Source organism: Syngnathus floridae, chromosome 17 (assembly GCF_059516105.1).
Source record: "Syngnathus floridae isolate MCC-2025c chromosome 17, RoL_Sflo_1.0, whole genome shotgun sequence".
NCBI lineage: Eukaryota > Metazoa > Chordata > Actinopteri > Syngnathiformes > Syngnathidae > Syngnathus > Syngnathus floridae.
This window is the reverse complement of record NC_142429.1, coordinates 9266321-9288682: the sequence shown is the minus strand read 5'-3', so window position 1 is coordinate 9288682 and position 22362 is coordinate 9266321. Positions and strand designations below refer to the sequence as shown.

Below are 22362 nucleotides of genomic sequence, written 5' to 3'. Positions count from 1 at the left end.
ACCTTTTGTAGTGTACAAAAATAATATTCTGTAATGTCACCCTTTGTCACAACATAACAAGAATATTCATTTTAGATTGTTACCAAAGCAATTTGTTTAAATCTTAGGTACGATACGTCACAGTTAAGTGGTTAATGAGCACATCAGCAAGAGTGATAAGGTAGAAATGTCATCAATTACTGGTAAATTTGTCATCAATTACTGGTAAGTTTTATTTTTTTCACGTTTCCTTCCTCAGTGTTTTCTTTGTGTGTATTAATTATTTTCTCCATATGACTGCAGGCTGTGCTCCAGTGCAAGGCCTTGTGACTCAAATCAATTTCAAATCATCTTGCGTGAAATTGATTTTCCACCATATCTTCAATGTTTTCTTTGTTGCATTGCCACGTTTCTTTTTCAACAATAAGCTCTAGCATACTAGTAATCACTTTTCTGATAAATGTGGCTTGCTGGGTTATCACCGAGCCTTTTTAGCGATTGTCTTTGTCTGAACAGAGAAGCATCAGTTTCAGAGTGCATCGTCATTATTATTGTATTGTATCACTAACCACTTTTCAGGCCAAGTGCTTTGGAAAATAGTCAACTTCCGGTTTTAGCCTGCAAAATTAAAACATGAGCTTCATGAGACTTGATCTCACAGAACGTGTGCTTCAAAATAAGTTTATACGTCAACAATATGTCACTTATGTGCACAGTTTACGTATATGTATTAAATGAATACATATTTTTACTTTTGTAGTAGTTACAGATGTAGTTTTTGTTTAACTTGTCTTCATTTTAAACTTTCAGCATTCACCCAAATTTCCGGTGCCTTGTGCTAACTTGATGCAGCAACTGTGACGTCATCCCCGCCGTGTCAGCTGTCTCCTCCATCCGAACGGGAGCGAGAACCTCTCCCATTGGGAGACATCACGATCACCTCCCGACCCCGAAAAAAATGGCACCAATGTCTTCACATTGACGTAGGTCGTCGTTATTTGTCTTATTTATTCTTGTATTTATTAATTTATGTCTTTATTTCCCGAGCCAGCAATGGCTGTGCTCGGTGGCTGCGGCTGCTGAGAGGCAGGTGCGGCATTATCGACGAAGGCATCTCTCGCTTATCACTCGCCATGGCGCCGGTGATACCACATCCATTGGAGAAACAACAGCACGGTTCCACCGTCGCTGAATTCGGTACATTGTGTTATTCGGAGGGAGTCAACTAGCTGGGCCGTGACACGACGTGCTGGTGGCGGAGGAGGAGGAGTGGCCCTCTGTATATTTTTCGTGCCCTTCCCCGAGTCGACTGTTATGCGGATTTACACGTTTCTTCTGCGTTGACTTGATCCAAAAACATCTCGACAGTCCACAAGGCCTTTTGAAAGTCCTCATCTGGCTCACCGCAGCCAGCTGCAGCAGCCACGATGATGGAGCTACAGATAGACGAGGTGGTCTACCAGGTAGGATTGCAAAGGGGTTAAATCTCCATGAGAGTTTTGGGAACCTCTCCTTTCATCACATCATTTTAATATGTTGGATAAGAGTCTTTAGTTGGTCCAACTTGCTGCTGTTTACCTCACCTCCATTTTGTTTGCTCACACACAAACATCCATACGATATTTTAACAATTCCTGGATTTTTCCAACCCTACTACCAGGACGACTATGGCTCCTGCACCGTCATGTCGGAGCGAGTGTCGGGCCTGGCCAACAGCATCTACCGGGAGTTTGAAAGGCTGATCCGCAGCTACGATGAGGAGGTAGTAAAGGAGCTGATGCCGCTGGTGGTGAACGTCTTGGAGAACTTGGACGCCGTGCTGTTGGAGAACCAGGAACATGAGGTGGAGCTGGAGCTCCTGAAGGAGGACAACGAGCAGCTGATCACACAGTACGAGAGGGAGAAGGCGCTGCGCAAGCAGGCCGAGGAAGTGAGTCACTCTTTTCGAACCTCACATTGATCAACCGCTGTTTGTTGTGACATTTGAGAACTCCATTTCCCGTGATCACAAATGCAAGACAAAAACAGAGGAGGCGATAATCATAAGGGCCACAATGGGGGAGGGGAGGAGATCATCATGAGAAATCAATATCATGAATGGGTCTGGCACTGTAATTTGATTTGTGCTTGCAAGAAGTAAAAATAGTGCAACAAGAACATCTACTATGAAGAGCAGCAAAGAGCGGCTCAGATTACAAGGTTAATAGATGCACGCTAATGCTAAAAAAAAAAAACCTCAATGTCTCTTACCTGACAATCTTACCAAGATCTGCAATTATTTTGAGTTTGTCAGGGTGATTGTTGTAAAATGATTTTTTTCATGTTCATCATTTTGGATTGTGTGCTCACTTATCATCTCCTCTAGAAATTCATTGAGTTTGAGGATGAGCTAGAAGAAGATAAGAAGGAACTCCAGGTGCAAGTTGAATTTTTAGAGCTGCAGGGGAAACAACTGGAGCTGAAGTCCAAGAACTATGCTGACCAAAGTGAGTAGAGTAAAAATCTCACTCCAAGCACAAACTCACTTGTAATTTTTAAAATTAAAAAAAAAAATCCATCCAAAAATATATCGTGAAATTCTGTTTACATAAATATCATATGCACCAATACAATGTAAATGATTTTTTTGTTTTTTAGTTACAAGGTTGGAGGAAAGAGAGTCTGACATGAAGAAAGAATACAACGCTCTGCACCAGCGCCACACTGAGGTAAATGCCAATAAAAAGGGTGACAATATTTACTTATTCATCTTTTTGATGTCTCACTCTATTATTTAAGATGATCCAGACGTACGTGGAGCATATCGAGCGTTCCAAATTACAGCAGACGGGAAGCGGCCAATCAGACGGCAGTGGACGAACGTGAGTTGTTTGTGTGCACATGTTGCCGTGGGAGTATTTGTGTGAAGATTTCAAATGTGATATTTTCTGTTTCATCTTATATGTATCAGGCCTCTCATATCTTCACTCCACTGCTGCTACCATTTGTTTGTCAGGGTCCATCACACGTACAAACTGAGATGACAAGGGATAGGGCATTTAGCAAAACAATAAAAGATATATAAAATACCTCCAGCTTTAAAAAGCTAGCAAAGACGAATCGACTGGCTCGTCATCTGACATTTAAGAGTGTGCTTTCATGTGTCTTGTCATTTTCCGATCGTGTGTCTCTCGCTAATCTGAGACTGTGTGTCTTGCTGGCTTGCTGTCTGTGCTGCTGTGTGCACAGTCACCGTCACACATGGAGGAAAAGGTAAATCCAACATGCAAGTGCCCTACCCCACCTTTTCTCTCAATTCCCTAAATCTTCCTGCTTGCATTTCAGTCTGTCAAAAGTCATCCTGAGAATAATAATAATTAAAAAAAAAATAGTGTTGATATTCTGAAAGCACAACTCACGTTTGGTCTTTGTGTGTTCCCCCGCCAACAGCAAAGCAGAGCGGCCGCCATCGTTGAGCCTGTACCCCAGCGGCGATGGCATGGTACGTGGGGGTCTCGGGGGGGCTAGGATGATGCCCGGGAAAGACATCTGGCAGGTCAGCGAGCTCGGCCAGTCCACCCTCAGTTCGGCCTATCAGGTGGGACAGACAGCGGCCATCTTTTTTCGCCGCAACCGCCAGAGGTGGGGGACTTGAGTCACACGGCTTGACTCGAGTCAAACCGGAGTCGCCAGTTTTAGGACCTTGGGACTCGCTAAAACGTAGGCAAGACTTGACTTTGACTTGAACTGCAGGACTTGACGAGTAGAGATACTCAAGTGCAAAATGGCTTCTATGCAAAGTTAAGACTGCAAGGTTAAGACTTGAAACTTAGGACTTGCTCCCACCTCTGGCAACTGCTGGCTGTTGTGGGGCGTGGCCAGCCTTACCGCCTCCAAGGACCACCCTTCATGCCTGCTTGTGTCACTTTTGATGCAACAGTGTCATTCTCATTAACTCTAAAACAACAATTTGTTTCTCTGCTGACTCAAGCAAGCTGGGGTCCTTTTTGATGGTTTTTCTTTTTAGCTTTGTGATCGTTTTTTGTGATCATAAAGATGCCTTGTGTACTCGTGTTTTTGTTTTGTCAAGGCTTTTTGATATTTTTCGTTATATATGTTTATGTAATATTGCTCTATGTATGATTTTTTTTTGGGTTAATTTTAAACATTTTAGAGCTGTCTTGGTGTGGCCCCTTCTTTCTGCTATTCAAGAATGATACCAAAAAAAATGAAATAATGTCCAAAAGTTGATATATGTTAAAACTCCAATTCTTAAGATAAAATGGGTCATGCCGATGTTTTAGCTGTTTCATCACTGCTCAATGCTCTTATTTAATATTTTTGTCTCTCGCTTCTCTCATGCCACATCCACAAAAGGAGGACGGATCGGAGTCTGACTCAGTGGCGGCCACCCCCAGCAGCACTGGAAGCAAGTCCAACACGCCCACCTCCTCCGTCCCCTCCGCCACTGTCACCCCCATCAACGAAGGCTTCCTTCCCGCCTCCGAGTTTGATACGATGCGGGCCGGCAACCGGGGCAGAAAAAACGCTAAGCGGCTCAGCCGGAATATGGAAGTCCAGGTTTCCCAGGAAACCAGGAACGTGAGCATCGGTAAGGCGAATGAAAACTAGAATCCGCCAAGCATTGCACAGCTGACATTTTCTGATTGGCAGGTATGGGAAGCAGTGATGAGTGGTCAGAGTTTCAGGAGATCATCGATTCTACTCCCGAGTTGGACATGTGTGTGGACCCTCGAGTGTATGGAGGAAACAGGTGAGCAAAAAATTATGCTGGGTGTCTTAAAAGTCATTGGAGGTGCCCAAATGTTTCGCTTTCGCAGCCCCTCGCAGGGAATAGTCAACGAAGCCTTTGGAATCAACACGGATTCTTTGTACCACGAAATCAAAGACGCCAAGTCGGACATCATCGGAGACGTCGATGCCGGGGCAGAGCTTCTTGGTATGGAAATCACAACGATCATGTAAATGCTCCCACGCTAACGTCAGAAAAGAGTCAGTGGGCTGAAATATAAAATATGCTGCTGCAGCTCGGCAATTCATGCATCACTGCAGTCTTGCCGGGATCCTGACTGGCAGCTTTTGTTACCCACAATGCTTCATTCATTTGTCTTATTTTTTTTTGTTTATGCTTCTGTTGTGCAAAGACAACAAAGAGAAAAAGGAATGTGAAAAATCAAGTTGAATTTTTTCCTATTTGGAATGCTGACATTGAAGGAAATGCTTATTATATTCTGTTAATATGGCACTTTTTTTTTTTCCTTTTGTCTCTTATTGTGCTTCCACCGGTGACACCTTTAGGCGAGTTCTCAGGTGTGTATTGGAACATGTTCTTTTCCTCCTGTCGCTCACTTCTCACCTCTTGCTGCTCGGCAAAACTCCCCTTAATTTTAATGAGTAGTTATTTATTTCTAATTCTAATAGAAAATTAACATCAGAGGTTCGGAACAATTGTTTAGTCATCATTAAATGTAGCAGTAAAGATTTTTTAATATTGAATTATAACATTGTAATATTTTTTGTTAAATAAAATATATTGCGTAAATATTACACTCCTTTTTTATAGCAATCTTACTAATGATATTGTTTTTAAAAATTATCAGCAGGTAATTTTGGCCAATTTGATGTCTTTTTTTTTTTTTAACCGTCCTTATCTAAACTTGATGAATTTTTAACAGCGTTTTCCGTCTCCAACCTTAACCTCCCCTTTTCCTTCTCTATCCATCTACTTTCCTTCCTCTCCGTTCCCTCCTTTCTTCTTTTGCCTGCAGTCCGAGATGATTTCTTTGGTAAGGCGCTTTGCTTCCGCTCATATTTGCTAATAGCCCACTTGTGTGGCTTTTTTACATATTTTGCCTTCTTTGCATTTCATAAAACACAGTTAAACATATTTTATTGAATAAAATGACATGTGGGGCCATTGTATAATTTTTCATCTTAAAAAGAAATACTGTTAGTGAGGTCACTCACTTGTTTTCTTTTGATTAAAAATTTCTTGGCCTATCTTAAGAACACATTTTTGCTTCAGGGATGGGCAAGGAGGTGGAGAACCTGCTCACAGAGAACAAACAGCTTCTAGAGACCAAGTGAGAAACGTAGAATTGCCCTTATCAGACTTTCGGGCATCCCATTTTAGACTCATATTTTTTAGCCTCGAATGTGTTCCCATAAAACTCTAACTCTTGTTCCTCTTTCACAGAAATGCTCTCAACATCGTTAAAGACGATCTTATCGCCAAAGTGGACGAGCTGTCCAGCGAGCACGAGGTGCTTCGGGAGGAACTGGAGGCCCTGCGGCAGTCCAAAAACAAAATGGACGCCAGAGTCAAGGAGCTGGAAGAAGAACTACGGAGGTGAAAATGATTGTGAACTAAAAGGGATCCTAAGAAAGAATATTTTCTTACCTAGTTTGGTAATATAAACACTTAATATATGCAGGTTAAGGGCAGAGGCTCTTGGGGCATCTCGGGACTCCAAGGATGAAGGAAACGATGACGTGAGTCTTCCTCAATTCTCATTATGAATTGTAAAACAGCTCTGGAGTGTAATTCAACATTTGCTTCTCTCCGTCCAGTTTTCATCTCCCATACAAGATGGCGATATGACCATGACTCAGAGGCGGCGGTTTACCAGGGTAGAGATGGCGAGGGTGCTGATGGAGAGGAACCAGTACAAGGAGAGGCTGATGGAGCTGCAGGAGGCTGTGCGGTGGACAGAGATGATAAGGTATGGAGAGCAAAGAAAAGATTAAAAAAAAAAGTTGGACTATTATGATGGAACACTCACAGTTCGTTACCTCATTTATCTGCAACAAGATGCCACAAGATGGCGCCAAAGCGATACGTGTCAATATGTAAAGATAGGTTTTATGAGAGATAATTTAAGTATGCCAATGAATGAAATTATTTAAAAATCCAAATGATATATATACTATATATATACTGTTTTCTTTCCTCCAGGGCTTCCCGTGAGAGTCCTGCAATCCAAGAGAAAAAGAAGTCCACCATCTGGCAGTTGTAAGTTTGCGCTTTGAAAATGTGTTTACAATCTCGTGCTACCCAAAATGGAATAAACGGTAATATTTCTGCATCCCTCCAGCTTTGCACGTCTCTTCAGCTCATCGTCCAGTCCGCCGCCTGTCAAGCGTCCGTACTACAGCGTCAACATTCACTACAAGTCTCCCTCACCGGCGGGCTTCCCTCAACGGCGCAGCCACACCATGTGTCAGATCTCCACCTCCAACCGCACCTTGGAATTCTTCCCAGAAGAGTGAGCAAGCACCCTGGCTGCCTTCCGTTCCGCGTCAACGCCTCGCCGCTTTGCTGGCTTTTAGCTAATTTGAATCTCTTCATGCACGATAAAGTGAAAAAAATATTTCGAGCGATCATTCGAATTTACATGATATCATGATGAGCCGTGATGTGTCGATTTATTTCTGTTTTGTGTGACTGGCTGGTGGCTGCTCGCTAACGCTTGGCTCTCTCTCTCCTCGCTCCCGCCGCCTGGCCGTTGCTTCCAGACTGGCCAGTAACGGTGTTGCGTCTCTCCTCAGTGACTCGGCACTGTTGGCCCGCCGAGAGCAACGGCGGGAACAGTACCGGCAGGTGCGCGAGCACATGCGCCGTGACGACGGCATCATGCAAGCCTGTGGCTGGAGCGTGCCGCCACGTTTCAAACAGGTATACCCAACCCGCAGGGTCCCACGTTCTGCTGTGTCCCCCCTCATTGGCAGCTAGTCATGGTTCCAGATCCTTTAGCCGCGTGATAAGGCCTTAACGTCAAATCAATTATCCTTTGAACAAAAAATTCGATTCATGATTCTTATCCAGACTGGTGGTCAGACGGACAGCGCTCAGGACAGCCAGCTGAAAAGACAACAGGCAAGTGATGGAGGCTTGAACGTCCTTTTAACACCCATTATGTGCATCGTCTCAGAATCCGACTTACGAGACTATCTTATTTTTATGTCGTGGCCATCAACACAGCAATTAAATACTTTGCTTGGCTTGTATTGCTCCATTTTGCTTTTAGACCACCGCTGGTGAGAAAGAAGACAACCGCATGAAGAACGTTCCCGTCCCTGTCTACTGTCGGCCTTTGGTTGAGAAAGACCCCAATAGAAAGGTGAGGATTTTTTTTTTCTAATTAACTAGATCCAGAGGAAATTTAACCACTACACTTTGAGTCTTTGACAATCAATCAAACATTTTCTGGCTTAAATTTTACCACGCAATAGAGCTGAACTGTTAAAATGTAAAACATTTTTGTTGCTAGCTCATATAAAACGTTCCACCTACAAGTCTGAATGCTCCTATTTGTGCTTACCTCAGCTCTGGTGTGCTGCCGGAGTGGACCTGGCAGGATGGAAAGCCTGCAGCCAGGAGTCAGAAGCACTAAAAGCCATCTCCAGTGGAAGCGACCCTCTGCAAGCAGAAGAGAATGAAGGAGGCAAGATGAGCAACCACAACTCTCCTGAGAAGAGGAAGGTCAGACTGTTTCCCAGTGATCATGGCCTCTCAGTTGCTCCCATTGGTGGGAATTAAAAATAGTAGTGCTAGTAGCTGCATTTTTTAAAAAAAGGTTCAATTTAAGACGATGAGTATTATTGCTCCTCTAACCTTCCTCTCCTCCTCCAGTCCAAGGAGCTGCAGGAAGCAGACACCATGAGCAGCCGTGTTTGGATTCTCACCAGCACCCACTCAGCCAGCAAGGTGGTGATCATCGACGCCAACCAGCCGGGCTCGCTGGTGGACCAGTTCAACGTTTGCAATGCTCACGTGCTTTGCATCTCCAGTGTGCCAGGTTAGGTTCTCTCACCGACTTTTACGGCGGTCGTGGACTTGACGTCTCCTTTAAATGTTTTGATTACGTGCGTATCCAGCTGCTAGTGAGAGCGACTATCCGGCTGGTGAGATTGTGTTGGATCCAGGTGATGGTGGTGCAGGGGGTGGCGAAGATGCCGGCAGCGTGGAGGGTATGTTGGCTGGTATCACGCTAGTGGGTTGCGCCACTAACTGCAGTGTTGCCCGTAGCAACTGCTCCTCACGCACTGACACTCCCATAATGGACAAAGGACAAGGTGGGCACATAGCGAATACATTTTTTAATATTAACCGCAAGGGAGGTGAGACAATGTCCAATCTGTCAGATATCACGTTAATTTCAAATCATGCGCTTTAGCCCCCGTCGCTCCCCCCGCAAGCAGCAAGATCCTCCCGACCCAGTCGGCCGAGGAGGCCACAGAGGCCACCGAAGTTCCAGAGTCAACGTCCAGTCAAACAGAACTCAGATCGGCTCCTTCCGGTCCGTTCATGGAGCACGTGTTCACCGATCCGCCGACTCGTTCAGCGGATGCCACTGACAGGTGGAATCAAAAGCGTGAACGTGCAGAGACGGTGAAGAGGAGACGGAGCTCTGCATGCTCTCTGTCCACACAGGGCCGCCGGGCAGTCCAAAGAGGAAACGTCAGTGCCACCAGAAATTGAAGATGCTGGTGAAGAGGTGAAGAATTACACCAGTATGGCACCCACCATGTGGCTTGGGGCTCAGAACGGCTGGTCAGTATGCATTTCAGGTTAATCATGCATCAAACATGATATGATGTAAGACTCTTCTCTGTCACCTTCCAGGCTTTATGTCCACTCAGCAGTTGGCAACTGGAAAAATTGTCTCCACTCCATCAAACTCAAAGACTCTGTGCTCAGCCTGGTGTAAGAACCTTTCCATGATTTTTTGGGTTGCTGTTGTCCAGTGAGACCAAGTCGTGCTTTCTCTCCACTGCAGGCACGTGAAGGGTCGTGTGCTGGTGGCTCTGGCTGACGGGACCCTCGCCATATTCCACAGATCGGAGGGTAATGCATGTTTTAAATGTAGGTCAGTGATTCAGATCATTTTTCACTGAAGTTTTTCCTTCATGCAGACGGCCAATGGGATTTGTCCAACTACCACCTCATGGACCTGGGCCGACCTCATCATTCCATCCGCTGTATGGCCGTCGTGCACGATAAAGTGTGGTGCGGCTACAAGAACAAGATCCACGTCATTCAGCCCAAAAGCATGCAGATTGAGGTGAGTCTCGTCTTTTCCCTTCTTTGTCCGCCGTGAAACTGTTAGTCACGTGCTCGCTTCACCTCCCACAGAAGTCCTTCGACGCCCACCCTCGGAGGGAGAGCCAGGTGCGCCAGTTAGCTTGGATCGGCGATGGCGTTTGGGTGTCCATCCGGCTGGATTCCACGTTGCGACTCTACCACGCCCATACGCACCAACATCTTCAAGATGTGGACATCGAGCCCTACGTCAGCAAGATGCTCGGTCAGAAGACAGACAGATAGATGGATAGATAGGACATTCTGCCTGAATCTCATCTTTTCCTCCACAGGCACCGGCAAGCTGGGCTTCTCATTCGTACGCATCACAGCTCTCCTGATTGGTGGAAATCGCCTATGGGTGGGGACTGGAAATGGCGTGATCGTCTCCATCCCACTAACAGAGAGTGAGTGTGTTTTGCATCAGATGTGCAGAATGACCCGAGTGATAACAAATAGCATCTCAACAGTTGTTTACAGCTCGGGGGCTCTTACAATCTTTATTTTGTCATCCGTTTGTTGTGAGTTTAGTGTGTTTACATTGCAGCACCATCATTTAGCTCCTTAATCTGTCGAGGTTGAGAACATTTTGGGTTGCTTTTATAAATTCAGGGATAATTTCATTCACTCGAACAGTGTAAGTATTGTTTCCGAGTGGGTTTCTCCGACAGTTTCTCTACTTTCTCCTCTGCTCTCCTTCCTCCTCATCATCCTCTTCCTTCTCCCTTTCCTCCTCTTCCTGTAGCCGTGGTCCTTCACCGGGGACAACTCCTGGGTTTGAGGGGTAAGTGGGAGTGCTCCTTCCTCCCGCTCCTCTTCACCTGCCTATGTGTCCCTTTAATAAGACTAAAATGAAAAATATTTTAAAAAAGGAGGTGATTGTCTAAAATATTGATTCTGATGTTTAATTCTGCATCAGCTTTCTAACATGCTAACTCAAATAGTAGCAACGGTCAATGCCATTGGCTGCAACATGGCAGCATTGACTATGTTGCATTTAATAGCATGTTAGCATTCAGGTTCAATAAGTCCAATTGTCTTAATAGTGGTTGATTTGGTTTCTATCTGAACTTCATGACATTCCCTTGGTTGCTGGTTGCTTTGCATGTTGTTCATCTTTGCTACACTGTATTGATGACTTCAGTGGGATATTGTTGGTGTGGCTTACTGCATGCCGGTGTGCGGAAATCCCATCACTCTAATTTGCGATTCCTGGTATTTTTAAGTTCTTTTTTTTTTTGGGCCTGTTCTTAAACACACGTGCTGCTTGGATATTTCAATGAAATAACCTTATTCACATTGGCAAGTTTTTCTGTGATTCCCCTCAGCCAATAAAGTATCTCCGACATCTTCTGGGGGGGTGATCCACGTGTACGGTGACGACGGCTCGGAGAAAAGCAACGGAAGCTTCATCCCTTACTGCTCCATGGCGCAGGCGCAGCTATGTTTCCACGGACACCGTGATGCTGTTAAGTTCTTCGTCACAGTTCCCGGTAGGCCTTGTTGCTGCGGTTAATTAAATGTGCAGTATTCTATTATAAATTGTATAAGTTAGTGTTTTTTTTTTATTTATTTTTTTAGTAGTATTCTTTTTTTAGTATTTTCTTAACATCTTGTGTGTTCAAATATGATGCATTTAAAAATTGGGTTTTGATATTTTAAACAACAGACATTACATCATTAATTTTGTACCAATTATTTTCTTTAATGTATAGACATTTCTTGAATCTCTCATGACACATTTAGTCCTACTCTTATGCCCTTTTTATTATTTCTACAAGGCAATGTTCTAGCCACACTGAACGGCAGCGTGCTAGATAGCCCGACAGAAGGTCCAGGCTCCACAGCCCCCCCGGAGACGGAGGCCCAAAGTGTTCAAAATGTTTTGGTACTCAGTGGTGGAGAAGGTTACATTGACTTCCGCATAGGTGAGCATTCACTCAGCAAGAAAAAAAAAATCCATCTTTATGAAAATCTTTTTGTTTTTTCCCTCAGGGGATGGCGAGGATGATGAGACAGAGGAAGGTGAAAGCGACGACACCACACAGGTCAAACCCGCTTTGTGCAAAGCAGAGCGGAGCCACATCATCGTGTGGCAGGTGTCTTACATACCCGAGTGACTTCTCCCCTCACTATCTCCTCTGTAATATAAATCCCTGGTCACGTATAAGTTCTCCCTTCTAAATCCAGTACTGTACAAGCTGTGCATCGTCCCTTGTGCCCCGTCAACTACTAACCTTTAATGCCTTGTACGTTCCTAATCTACCTGCCCTGCTTTTACCGTCCCCATCAGGGCATTCCAAATATCATTGTGGGCCTCGTAACTCAGCTTCATAAATATCCCGTTTTCTCTGTCGTGTATTCACCCTTCAAGCACTCTCTAGTCCTGCATCAACCCCATGGTTCCTTCTCTTCCTTTAGTTCGCCACCCAGTGAACCCAGAATTCTCCAGCTCCCCAAAATCTATTGTATGTACCAAAAATATTTTAAAAGATACTATGACTGACAATTACATTTCAAGTAGACAATAGTTATCTCTCATCCAATACCCTTGTGGGAATATTAACAATTGAACTTTATTAATAATGGATGGATTAGATGGTGAAGGCATGTTCACCTCAAACCTAAAGAGATATTTGTCAATAGAAACAGTTGAGAGGACCTGCAGCTCCCTGATGTAAATTAAAGATCTGATGTCAATGCGGTGCTTCAGGTGATTAAAAAAAGCAGGTGGATTTCTTGTTACTGTGTGTACAGGTCGCTGTAAATGTCTACAAAGCCCATCCCTCTTTGGTCAAGATGGAAAATTCATGCATTGAGCTCAGTGTGGGTTATATTAAACATACGTGTGCTGATAAACAGCAAAGTTGAGGTCTTTGTGTGTATATGCAATATATCATAATACAAGAGCATCAGGCGACTGAAGAAATATTTTATCTGAGCAACTGTAAAACAAGTAACATCACGAAACGAATCGATAAGATGGATGTTTAAATTCACAAGTTGCTTTTTGACATTTTCACTTTTCCTTTTCTTACCTATCTAGTGGACAAAAGAGTAATACTGAAACAATTATTCAAGTAAACAATGGACACAATTATTTATTCCTAATTTGGTCACGATGCTCACAGCATGAATGCATGAGCTATAGAAGCAAAGTGCATTTTCATTATTTAAATGGAATATTAGCCAGCTAGTGTTTGGTACTATGTGTCATTTCTCGCAGCCTTTTATTTATTAATAACAAAGCTGGTGTTTAATTAAAGTCTTTTTCACCCTCAAAATTGTAACTAAATTAAGAACACCGGAACAGGTGACCGACGCCAGATCCTGATGACAAAACTGAAATGCAGAATCCGCGTCGTCGTCCTCAGTAGATCCAGGGCATGCTATTGCGTTCCCACATTTGAAGCTCCTGCTTCTTGAACCACAAGGAGATTTCCTTTTGGGCGCTCTGAACAGAGTCGCTGCCGTGGATCACATTCCTGCAGTGTGCAAACAGTTTTGTTTTTTTATATAGTTTTTTTAAAATAGTTTTTATTACCTCAGTTGTTCTTACCTTCCTACATCCACGCAGTAGTCTCCACGAATAGTCCCAGGGAGAGACTCAGCCGGGTTGGTCTCGCCCAACATTTTGCGTGCTGTCTTGACCACATCAAGACCCTGCCATACCTGAATCAACACAGCCATTATTATGTGTATTCAAAGAGAGGTTCATGTAATTTTTATTATTGTATGCATCAAATTCATGAAAATACAGCTATGTCGCAAACAAAAATGCAAATAAGGAATGAGTTTCTAATAGGCTTCCACTTCAGTGAATAGAAAAACATAATGGAGCCATTAACTTAGTTTAATATAAGTACCATTTTAACACAAGAACATCTCACCATGGCAACCACTGGACCAGACCTCATGTAGTGAATCAGTTCACTGAAAAAAGGCTTGTTCCGCAGATCCCAATAATGATCCAAAAGAAGATCCTCTGAAGCCTGAGACATGCATATAATTAATGTATGGAAATAAGAAAAATACAATGTATTGTAGGTGGTGCGCTTTTATACCTGCACAAGTTTCAGTGCCACCAGTTTGAACCCTTTTCTCTCAAAACGCTGCACAATTTCACCCACCAGTTTCCGCTGCACGGCATCTGGTTTGATAGCAATAAAGGTGCACTCGTTCACACCTATCCAGCCTGGAGAAAATAAAATAATTTATTACTGAGTAAACATTTATTAATGAAAAAAAAATGACTGCAATAAACATCTGGATGTTTCATCTGAAGAATAAAAGTCACAGGATTTTGGACAATAAACATCTCTTGGGTTATTTTGTTTTTATGAAAAAATAAGGATGTTAGGATGTCATTTACGAAATTCAAAAACTCAAAACGTTGTCAGTTTTAAATTGATTTAATCCCGTTGGATTTGGAAGTTCAATAATTTGGCCAGCAGAGGGCAGTGCACCAATACAAAACCAACGAATCAGCGTCACGCAGCATCCGCAAAGTTTTGTTTACATTCACCATGGAAACTGCTAGCTTCAAAATGGCAGCCACATCCCACAATGCCACGCGATTCGCAACTAACTTCACCTATGACGCTCGTTAGCATTCGGCACGATTATGAGCTTCTCACCAGCTGCAAACAAGCACGCGGTGACGAACTGGAGAGTCGAAACTGATACAACACTGACCTGACTGGAAGATTTGCGAAAACAAAGAAAGAAAAAAGCCAATCATGGTGGCTGTGGACGGTGTTCACTTCGAGCAAGCAGGACCGGAGTTCGGCGCACGCTTGCTTTTCTTTGCAGACACTGGTTGACGTGTGTTTGGAGTCCTTGCAGCAAGATAAGTACACGTAGACTATTTCTTAGAATTTGTCGACTTTTCCCCCATACTTAATATATTAATCATAATGAAGATAAATCAAATGATGAAAAAAATAGAAGTACCTTTGCTCTGTATAATAACATTCCCGTAACTCGACATTAGATTTTTCTGATCTTCCGGGACCTTATTCTCTAAAAAAGTCCCAATGATCACACACACATCTGGGTGTGGTGAAATTTGTCCTCAGCATTTAACCCATCCCCGTGTGATTTTCATGAGCAGGAGTGGTGCCGCGCCCGGGAATCATTTGGTGATCTAACACCCCAATTCCAACCCTTGATGCTGAGTGCCAAGCAGGTAGGCAATGGGTCCCATTTTTATAGGCATTGGTATGACCCGGCCGGAATTTGAACGCACAACCTGCTAGTCTCACGGTGGACACTCTACCACTATTTGCTTGTGAGCTGCTCCATAAAACCATATATGTTCCATGCCATACGAGCGACAGTTCCATAGTGTAGTGGTTAGTGCTCTGGACTTTACCCCCAGCGACCCGGGTTCAAATTTCACCAAGATGTTAAATATTCTATCATGGAAACATTTGCAACAAAGTTGCTTGTGTGCTGCCCCATAAAACCATGTAAAATCCATGTAATAGGAGCGAGGGTTCCATAGTGTAGAGGTTAATTCTCTGGCCTTTCACCCCAGCGACTTGTGGTCAAATCCCAGTAGGATCTAAAATATTTTATCATGGAAACATTTGCAACACAGTTGCTTGTGTGCTACTCCATAAAACCATGTATGTTCCATGTTATATGAGCGAGGTTCCATAGTGTAGTGGTTAGTGCTCAGGCCTTTCAACCCAATGATCAGGCTCCTGCAGAACGTGAGGATGAACTGATCATTTGAATCAGGTGTTTTTAGCGAGGGAAACTTGGAAAACATGTAGGAATGCGGCCCTCGAGGACTGGACTTGGACACCCCTGCCTTACACTGAGTGCCAAAAGTCCCAATGATCGTGAGCAGCAGGGGGGGGGCCCATTTCAACCCCTTACACTGAGTGCCAAGCAGGGAAGAAATGGGTACCATTGTTATAGTCACTGGTATGACTCGGCAGGGGTTTGAACCCACAACCTCCCAATCTCAGGGCGGACACTCTCCTCTTAGGCCACTGAGCTGGTAAGCACTTGTATCGTAGTATAACACTTAGAGTCGTTTTTAAATAACGTGTATACCTATATACGCCTAAATATTGTCATCCGATATATCTACTGCAATTTCACATTAGATTGCTGGTTTGAAATTTGCTTTTAATATTATTATTTTTAATAAACATTTATGTTAAAACTTGTCTGGCGTCTTATTCCTTGTTTTTATATCCGCCAATTAAAACATAAAAATCAGACATTTGGTTAACTGCTTTATATGACAATATGTGGAGGTATACTACACGAGGTTAACGAGGTGGCGTTAACCACTCGACCAGAGCCTGCTCGGAAACAAAAGGAGATTTGGTCCTATTGATAGGGTATCCATCCAAACATGTTCGGTGTTCAAAGTTTCATCGGATAGTCCGAAGCAACCCTTTCCACAGTAGTCACCATGACGGGCGACCACCTGGCGGCGTCAGTGTGCGGAGCGCCGTTGGACGATCAGGAGAAGAAGATTTGAATTGACGGATGTGACGTCAGGGCTTTCGGTAAATTGAAGACAGGTGTGCTCAAGGGGAGTTATCATATGCAGGTGCCACCGAGCGCGTGGCGGCGGCGGCGGCGGACGGTTTCTCAGGTAAGCGAGCATGCTAGCAAATGTTTGTCGTCTCCTGCCGTTTTTCACGACGGACGCCGTGTTTGTTGCACGATTGGCACGCTTTGTTGCCTTTTCTCACAAGCCTTTTTTAATTTTTGTATTTATTTTGTTTGTCGCAGGATTGTCGTACTCTCGTGACTCGGCCACGTCACGTCCACAGCGACGGTGGGCCTGGAGGTAAATTGTAGGCCGCAGGCCATTTAGCCCGTGAGCAAATGTTTGCAGTTTCCTACGATGCCATTTATTATTTCTTGCAGGATTTTCGCTGTCCAGGGAGTGCTTGGGGTTTCGGCACGGCACGCCACGCCACAATCCACTTTGCGTCGCGTCGTTGCGCGTTTTGGTGGTATTTTAAATGTCTTTAGCGGTTGTGTCTTTTAATGCTGGCCAGCATTTTTTCATTCGTCTGTCTGTAGAAGGTTCGTAAATGAGGCCGCCGATAAGCGCGTGTTTGTCTGACAATGAAATGTTAGATTGACTCTAGTCAAGTAAACCATTTATATTATTATATAATAACTACATTATTTTATATTATGCGTGTGCCATTTCCGTGTTATGCAAACTGCTAAATGTAACGAATTTGTTACGTCATGTCCAAATCAGAGCAAATCCATTCAAAGATGGCGCCCGTCCGCCTGCTCTCGTTCCATTACGCGACAAACATTTGCGCGGCTTATTTTCTCCCGTTTTGGACGCCGCCAACCTGGATCATCTGTCCAATGTGAGGTGAGTTGATGAATGATGAAATGAAAATATGAATTATAATCCTGAATAATTATTATAATTTACTACAATATAATGATGTATTTTTTCAACTGCAAAACTCTACTTCGTATGTATAAAATTAAAATATCTATTTTTGTTGCAATAACTTTTGTTTGTCTTTTGTAGCCCTAGAAAAGGCTGCCCAGTCAGCATCCTTCTATACAAGGCAAGCAGGAGGCTCTTGAGGAGCTATTTCAGTGATGCTGAGGACACTGAGGAAGAGAAGTCCTAAATCAGGTGAAAACCTGTTTTTGTCAAGTTTCAGCTTCCCAACACAATGGTTGTCGAGTTTTAGCTTCCCAGCACACAATTAATGACTGTCTGTGTTATTGTAGGCTGCAAGAGGAGCCGAATGGGAAAAGTATAATTCCACATGAAAAGGCGCAATGGCCTATCCAAAGGAGCAATGGCCTATCCAAAGGAGCAATGGCCTATCCAAAGGAGCAATGGCCTATCCAAAGGCGCAATGGCCTATCCAAAGGCGCAATGGCCTATCTAAAGGAGCAATGGCCTATCCAAAGGAGCAATGGCCTATCCAAAGGAGCAATGGCCTATCCAAAGGAGCAATGGCCTATCCAAAGGAGCAATGGCCTATCCAAAGGAGCAATGGCCTATCCAAAGGAGCAATGGCCTATCCAAAGGAGCAATGGCCTATCCAAAGGCGCAATGGCCTATCCAAAGGCGCAATGGCCTATCCAAAGGCGCAATGGCCTATCCAAAGGCGCAATGGCCTATCCAAAGGAGCAATGGCCTATCCAAAGGAGCAATGCCATATCCAAAAGAGCAATGCCATATCCAAAAGAGCAATGCCATATCAAGTCAAGAATCAAGCAGCACGCTGCAAAAGTCAACATGTGTGGATCATGTTCCCAGGAGGGGGCAGTGTGGTTGCCTTGGGTTATGGGTGCACGAGGGAAAGGTTGCAGGTGTGGACAGTGTTTGGGGGTCTGACGGTTGGTCTTGCTTGAGAGGTTGTGGCTTATCTGGATCCAGCGGTGTCTTGTGCTTGGTTGCCATCGACGGCTCACTTGGGGGAGGACGTGGTGACTTGGATAGAGACAAACCTGAACTTTGACTTGGAGCCCAATGTCCAAGCTTGCCATATGACTTGTACCATTTTGTCTTTTTCTAACCTGCCACTGTCGTGCTTGCTGCGTTCTTTGTTCTCCCCCATCGGTGTAGGGCGGCGTTGGAGCGAGCCGATCCCGAATGTCCAATTTTGCAATTTGACTTGTAGCATTTTGTCTTTTTCTAACCTGCCACTGTTGCACTTCATCTAACCCTAACCTACCACCACTGTGGTACTTGCGTTCTTTGTTCTCCCCTAGGTGTAGGACAGCATTGGAGCGAGACGGTAACATTTTGTCTTTTTCTAACCTACCACTGTCGTGCTTGATCTAAGCTGTGTGTCCTTTGTTCTCTAGGTGTAGGGGGCGGTGTTTGGGCGAGCCGGTCCACGAGGAAGACGTAATGATGCGAGCAGCGCCCAACTCATTGCATGTTCTGCCATTTGCAGGCCGGGCGCAAAAGGGGGGGGGGTGCGCACGGCCCGATCTGACCCGGCGACGGTCACCAATAGCTAGCCGCTGTGATCAAGTAAGCAAGTGACCGACAACTTGGGGTGCTCTTTGAGTTTCTAACATTTGTTTCTGTTTCTGCAGATGGCGACCGGGATGTGACACGATCTGATCAGAGGTGAACGGACCGCTGTGGCATCGCTCTGAAGTCGCCGAGTTTTGAGGCAGACCCGCTTCCCTGTAGGCGTCGAACTGCGCAGCTTCGTGTGAAATGGATTTTTTTTTTTTTTTTAAATTTACACCAGCGGTGTCCCAATGTCTGCTTGAGGGCTGCATACTGAAACAAATTCAGAATTCTTTGACGCAAATTCATTAAATCAATCACAAAATGTTACCATTGATATTTAGTGCTACAAAGCAGTGTTGTGTTCATTCGTGCGGCGTGTTGATCAAGTTGCCCCGAGGCTGCCATTTGGACACCAATGGTGACGTGTGTAGGGCTGCACGTGTATTGGAAAACTGCCATATGGTGGTCTAGGTTATTGACATGCACTTTAAGACAGCAAAGATTTGTTTTTTCATGTCTCAAATGAAACATTTTCTTGCCTAACTATTTGTAATGAGTTAAGACGATAAGTCATCGATGTAAGTTAAAGTTAACTAATCTATCTGATCTCATTGCGATCAAATAGTTAACCTCCATCCAAGAATTTTTCACAACTTGCCTCAGTGCAGTGGTCTGGCCCAATACTGCCATATCATTGATTTTCCAAAATGTTGTGCAGCCCTCATTGAGTGCCAAACGCGCAGCGATGGCAAGCGACCGCGCAGCGACGGCAAGCGCAAGCGACCGCGCAGCGACGGCAAGCGCAAGCGACTGCGCAGCGACGGCAAGCGCAAGCGACCGCGCAGCGACGGCAAGCGCAAGCGACCGCGCAGCGACGGCAAGCGCAAGCGACCGCGCAAGCGATGGCAAGCGCAAGCGACCGCGCAAGCGATGGCAAGCGCAAGCGACGGCAAGCGCAAGCGACTGCGCAAGCGACGGCGCAAGCGACGGCAAGCGCAAGCGACTGCGCAGCGAGACTTTTGTGCTTGTCTTGCAAGGTGGAAGGAGCCGGTGGACGGAGGCCACCAGACCCGCGATTGAAGGAATCACCCAAAGAAAGCAGTCGCCAAGTGTTGAAGAGGAGCCTGATGCATGACTGGCCAAGGCTGGCCAGAGGCGGTGACACGGCAATCCAATCTGCAAGCGTAGTGTACACACTTGTTGGTTTTAATTTGATTTCCTTACTTTTCTGCCTTTCAGCTGGCAGCGGATGGGGCGAGCGCCAGCCTGCACCGAGAGGGACTGGGCTGCACCCACAAGACCAGGGAGGGGGCAGGTAATGAGTACGTTGACAGAAGTGAACCGCATGCAACTGAGTGCCGTTTGTCTTTTTGCACTTGTGGAAGGCGGGTCCAACACCGGCCGGAGCAGACCCGGACCTTGGCCCGTGACGAGCGGCCCACACGAGACTGATGGGTGCAGATGCAGCCAGCGGTTCGGGGGAGTATGACTTTGTTTTTTCTTTTGTGCTTTCCCTACCCCTGTCTGTTTGAATAGGGTAACTAGTAGCACGCACGGGCATTTGGGTTGCTGTGACCCTTTAGATACGAATTGGCAAAGTAGACACCCCCTGCCTCCCTTCCAGCCTCCCTCCCTCCCCTCTCTCTTTCGCTCTCTTTCTCCAATGTGCCCGGCAGTACCTGCATGGCCTGGTGCGCTCAGGGTGGAACGTGGCTATACCTTGCCCTTTGTGGAATACCAGGGTATAATGTCTGCCTGCCTGGGTCCCAGTGTCGTCGACGGTGTCGAGGACGAGGAGATTCTCCGTGACGCTTTCCGTGACGTCACGTTTTCCTCTTTTTTTTTCCCTCTCGGCCAAGCGAGCTCTACTCAGGGGGAACTGGCCGGTTGCGCTTAAGTGCGCACCAAAGCCTCTTCTCATCTCCTCCTCTTCCCTTTTTGTAAGGGGTTAAACACTTCATAACCCGGATCGCTCCAATGCGGGAGGATCGTATGAGACATGCGCCAGCCTGTGCGTGCCGCTAGTTACCTGATTCAAACTTACCTCAAGGTTGGGGGGGGGGGGGTGCTAGTGGAATTTTTCCCCTTGCCAAAACCACCACAATGTCTGCCTTTCAGGATTGCTGGGGCAGTGGATCGGACGAGTGCCTGCACAGAGAGGGACTGGACAGGACCGCGAGACCAGAGGGTAATAATAAAAAACTTTATTTGTAGAGCACCTTTCATACAAGAAATGCAGCTCAAAGTACTTTACGACAAAGAAAGAAATTATAAGCGTAGAATTCTTCATATAGGAACAGACATAAAAAGAAAACAAAGTTCATGTATGCATACGCAATTAATAAAGGGAGCTTAAAATAGGCGCAAGCTTTAACAGACAGGTAATGAGTACGTCCACAGAAGTGAACCGCATGCGACAGTGCCGTTTTTGTTTTTGCAGTACCACGAGGCGGAGGATGAGTCCAAACGTCGAATACCGGCCGGGCGGGGAGGAGCCAACCATCGGCCGACCTTCGCCTGTGATGAGCGACCGACACGAGACGGACGGCTGCGGATGCGGCGAGGGCAAAGCGCTCAGCCAGCATTTAAGGAGAGTATGAGTTTGTTTTTTCTTTTGTCCTTTCTTTCTTTCCCTCCTTCCACTTTTTCACTGGGTGTGCACACTGGCCGTCTGCATGAGGCCTCTCTCTTTCTCAGCGCTGCGTCATTTTGCAATATTGTTGTTTTACTGTTTTTTTAATCATGAAATGAACTGTTTGTACTTTAATTGTGTGTGTGTACCACTGAACTGCAATTAAACTGTGAACTGAATTCAAGTGGTCCATTTTAAACATTGGCATTGGCAGTCTATCGTGCATACAAACTGGAATCATTTGAGACATTCTCAATGACAAGACAATTGTAAAGTCAGGCTGAAACAAAATTGACTTGTTAAATATGCAGTGTCAAGCTTTTTTTTTTCCAATTTTTTTAACTACACAAAGAAAGGCTGGATGCATTCTAAATGGTTGACAAAAGCCAAGTAGCCAGACACCCATAGATGGAAACGACAAGCGTACAAACGGTCTCTGTTGCGATCAAGAAGTCGTCTTTGGCAACCCTGCTTTAAAATGGCCACTGAACTCTGAATCTTGCAGAATGTTGGTACATTTTTCTGTATGAGTAAAAGCTGTTTTAATGTGGTCAGAGCCATTTTTTGGTTTGTTTTGAATCGTCATGCATTGTGGGCATTCTTGTGAATAAAATGCACAGTGGGGGGTTTTCTTCCTGTTGGTGGTCTTGTAAATAAAGTCAACTTTGGTGTCAGTCATCA

At 45.0% G+C, this 22362-nt stretch overlaps 3 protein-coding genes across 23 annotated transcripts in view; 2 read left to right on the top strand and 1 right to left on the bottom strand.

Moving 5' to 3' along the window:
• The window catches only part of mapk8ip3 (mitogen-activated protein kinase 8 interacting protein 3), a 36936-nt gene extending 24010 nt beyond the window's left edge, over positions 1-12926 (top strand). Inside the window, exons 2-36 of one of the 12 annotated variants that reach the window (XM_088358468.1) lie at positions 790-962; positions 1031-1442; positions 1640-1909; positions 2345-2465; positions 2617-2687; positions 2758-2840; positions 3208-3231; positions 3409-3556; positions 4336-4570; positions 4633-4732; positions 4800-4918; positions 5278-5289; positions 6005-6062; positions 6176-6328; positions 6414-6471; positions 6550-6701; positions 6935-6991; positions 7074-7244; positions 7495-7654; positions 7805-7855; positions 8007-8099; positions 8306-8461; positions 8612-8777; positions 8857-9054; positions 9156-9339; positions 9413-9532; positions 9605-9685; positions 9759-9826; positions 9895-10043; positions 10115-10286; positions 10354-10467; positions 10806-10844; positions 11389-11553; positions 11842-11988; positions 12056-12926. In XM_088358468.1, the coding sequence (XP_088214594.1) occupies positions 1407-1442; positions 1640-1909; positions 2345-2465; positions 2617-2687; positions 2758-2840; positions 3208-3231; positions 3409-3556; positions 4336-4570; positions 4633-4732; positions 4800-4918; positions 5278-5289; positions 6005-6062; positions 6176-6328; positions 6414-6471; positions 6550-6701; positions 6935-6991; positions 7074-7244; positions 7495-7654; positions 7805-7855; positions 8007-8099; positions 8306-8461; positions 8612-8777; positions 8857-9054; positions 9156-9339; positions 9413-9532; positions 9605-9685; positions 9759-9826; positions 9895-10043; positions 10115-10286; positions 10354-10467; positions 10806-10844; positions 11389-11553; positions 11842-11988; positions 12056-12180 (4056 nt within the window). In that variant the 5' untranslated portion in view covers positions 790-962; positions 1031-1406 and the 3' untranslated portion in view covers positions 12181-12926. Of the gene's footprint in view, positions 1-789; positions 1443-1639; positions 1910-2344; positions 2466-2616; positions 2688-2757; positions 2841-3207; positions 3232-3408; positions 3557-4335; positions 4571-4632; positions 4733-4799; positions 4919-5277; positions 5290-6004; positions 6063-6175; positions 6329-6413; positions 6472-6549; positions 6702-6934; positions 6992-7073; positions 7245-7494; positions 7655-7804; positions 7856-8006; positions 8100-8305; positions 8462-8611; positions 8778-8856; positions 9055-9155; positions 9340-9412; positions 9533-9604; positions 9686-9758; positions 9827-9894; positions 10044-10114; positions 10287-10353; positions 10468-10805; positions 10845-11388; positions 11554-11841; positions 11989-12055 lie in introns of all 12 variants that reach the window. The other 11 variants (XM_088358471.1, XM_088358467.1, XM_088358477.1 and 8 more) reach the window with 11 other exon arrangements.
• A 46-nt stretch (positions 12927-12972) lies between these two features.
• Positions 12973-15212, bottom strand: nme3 (NME/NM23 nucleoside diphosphate kinase 3). Of its 2 annotated transcripts, none has more exons than XM_088358486.1 (5): positions 15014-15212; positions 14125-14255; positions 13951-14052; positions 13620-13732; positions 12973-13545 (listed from the first exon to the last, which is right to left on the bottom strand). In XM_088358486.1, the coding sequence occupies exons 1-5, from the start codon at positions 15048-15050 to the stop codon at positions 13431-13433; spliced, it is 498 nt and encodes a 165-aa protein (XP_088214612.1). In that variant the 5' UTR covers positions 15051-15212; the 3' UTR covers positions 12973-13430. The 2 variants fall into 2 exon arrangements, with proteins under 2 accessions (XP_088214612.1, XP_088214611.1); XM_088358485.1 differs by lacking the exon at positions 15014-15212 and adding an exon at positions 14756-14910.
• On the top strand, positions 14620-22362 carry LOC148384283 (uncharacterized). Of its 9 annotated transcripts, none has more exons than XR_015853501.1 (9): positions 14620-16679; positions 16820-16877; positions 16958-17119; positions 17304-17426; positions 17592-17702; positions 17801-19061; positions 19127-20364; positions 20435-21237; positions 21490-22362. XR_015853501.1 is itself a non-coding variant. In XM_088358487.1 (9 exons), exons 5-9 carry the CDS (start codon positions 20181-20183, stop codon positions 21507-21509), a joined length of 291 nt encoding a protein of 96 aa, XP_088214613.1. In that variant the 5' UTR covers positions 14620-16679; positions 16820-16877; positions 16958-17702; positions 17801-19061; positions 19127-20180; the 3' UTR covers positions 21510-22362. The 9 variants fall into 9 exon arrangements, 1 of the variants encoding a protein (XP_088214613.1); XR_015853497.1 differs by having other exon boundaries at positions 16958-17043; positions 21490-21860; XR_015853496.1 differs by having other exon boundaries at positions 16958-17046; positions 21490-21860.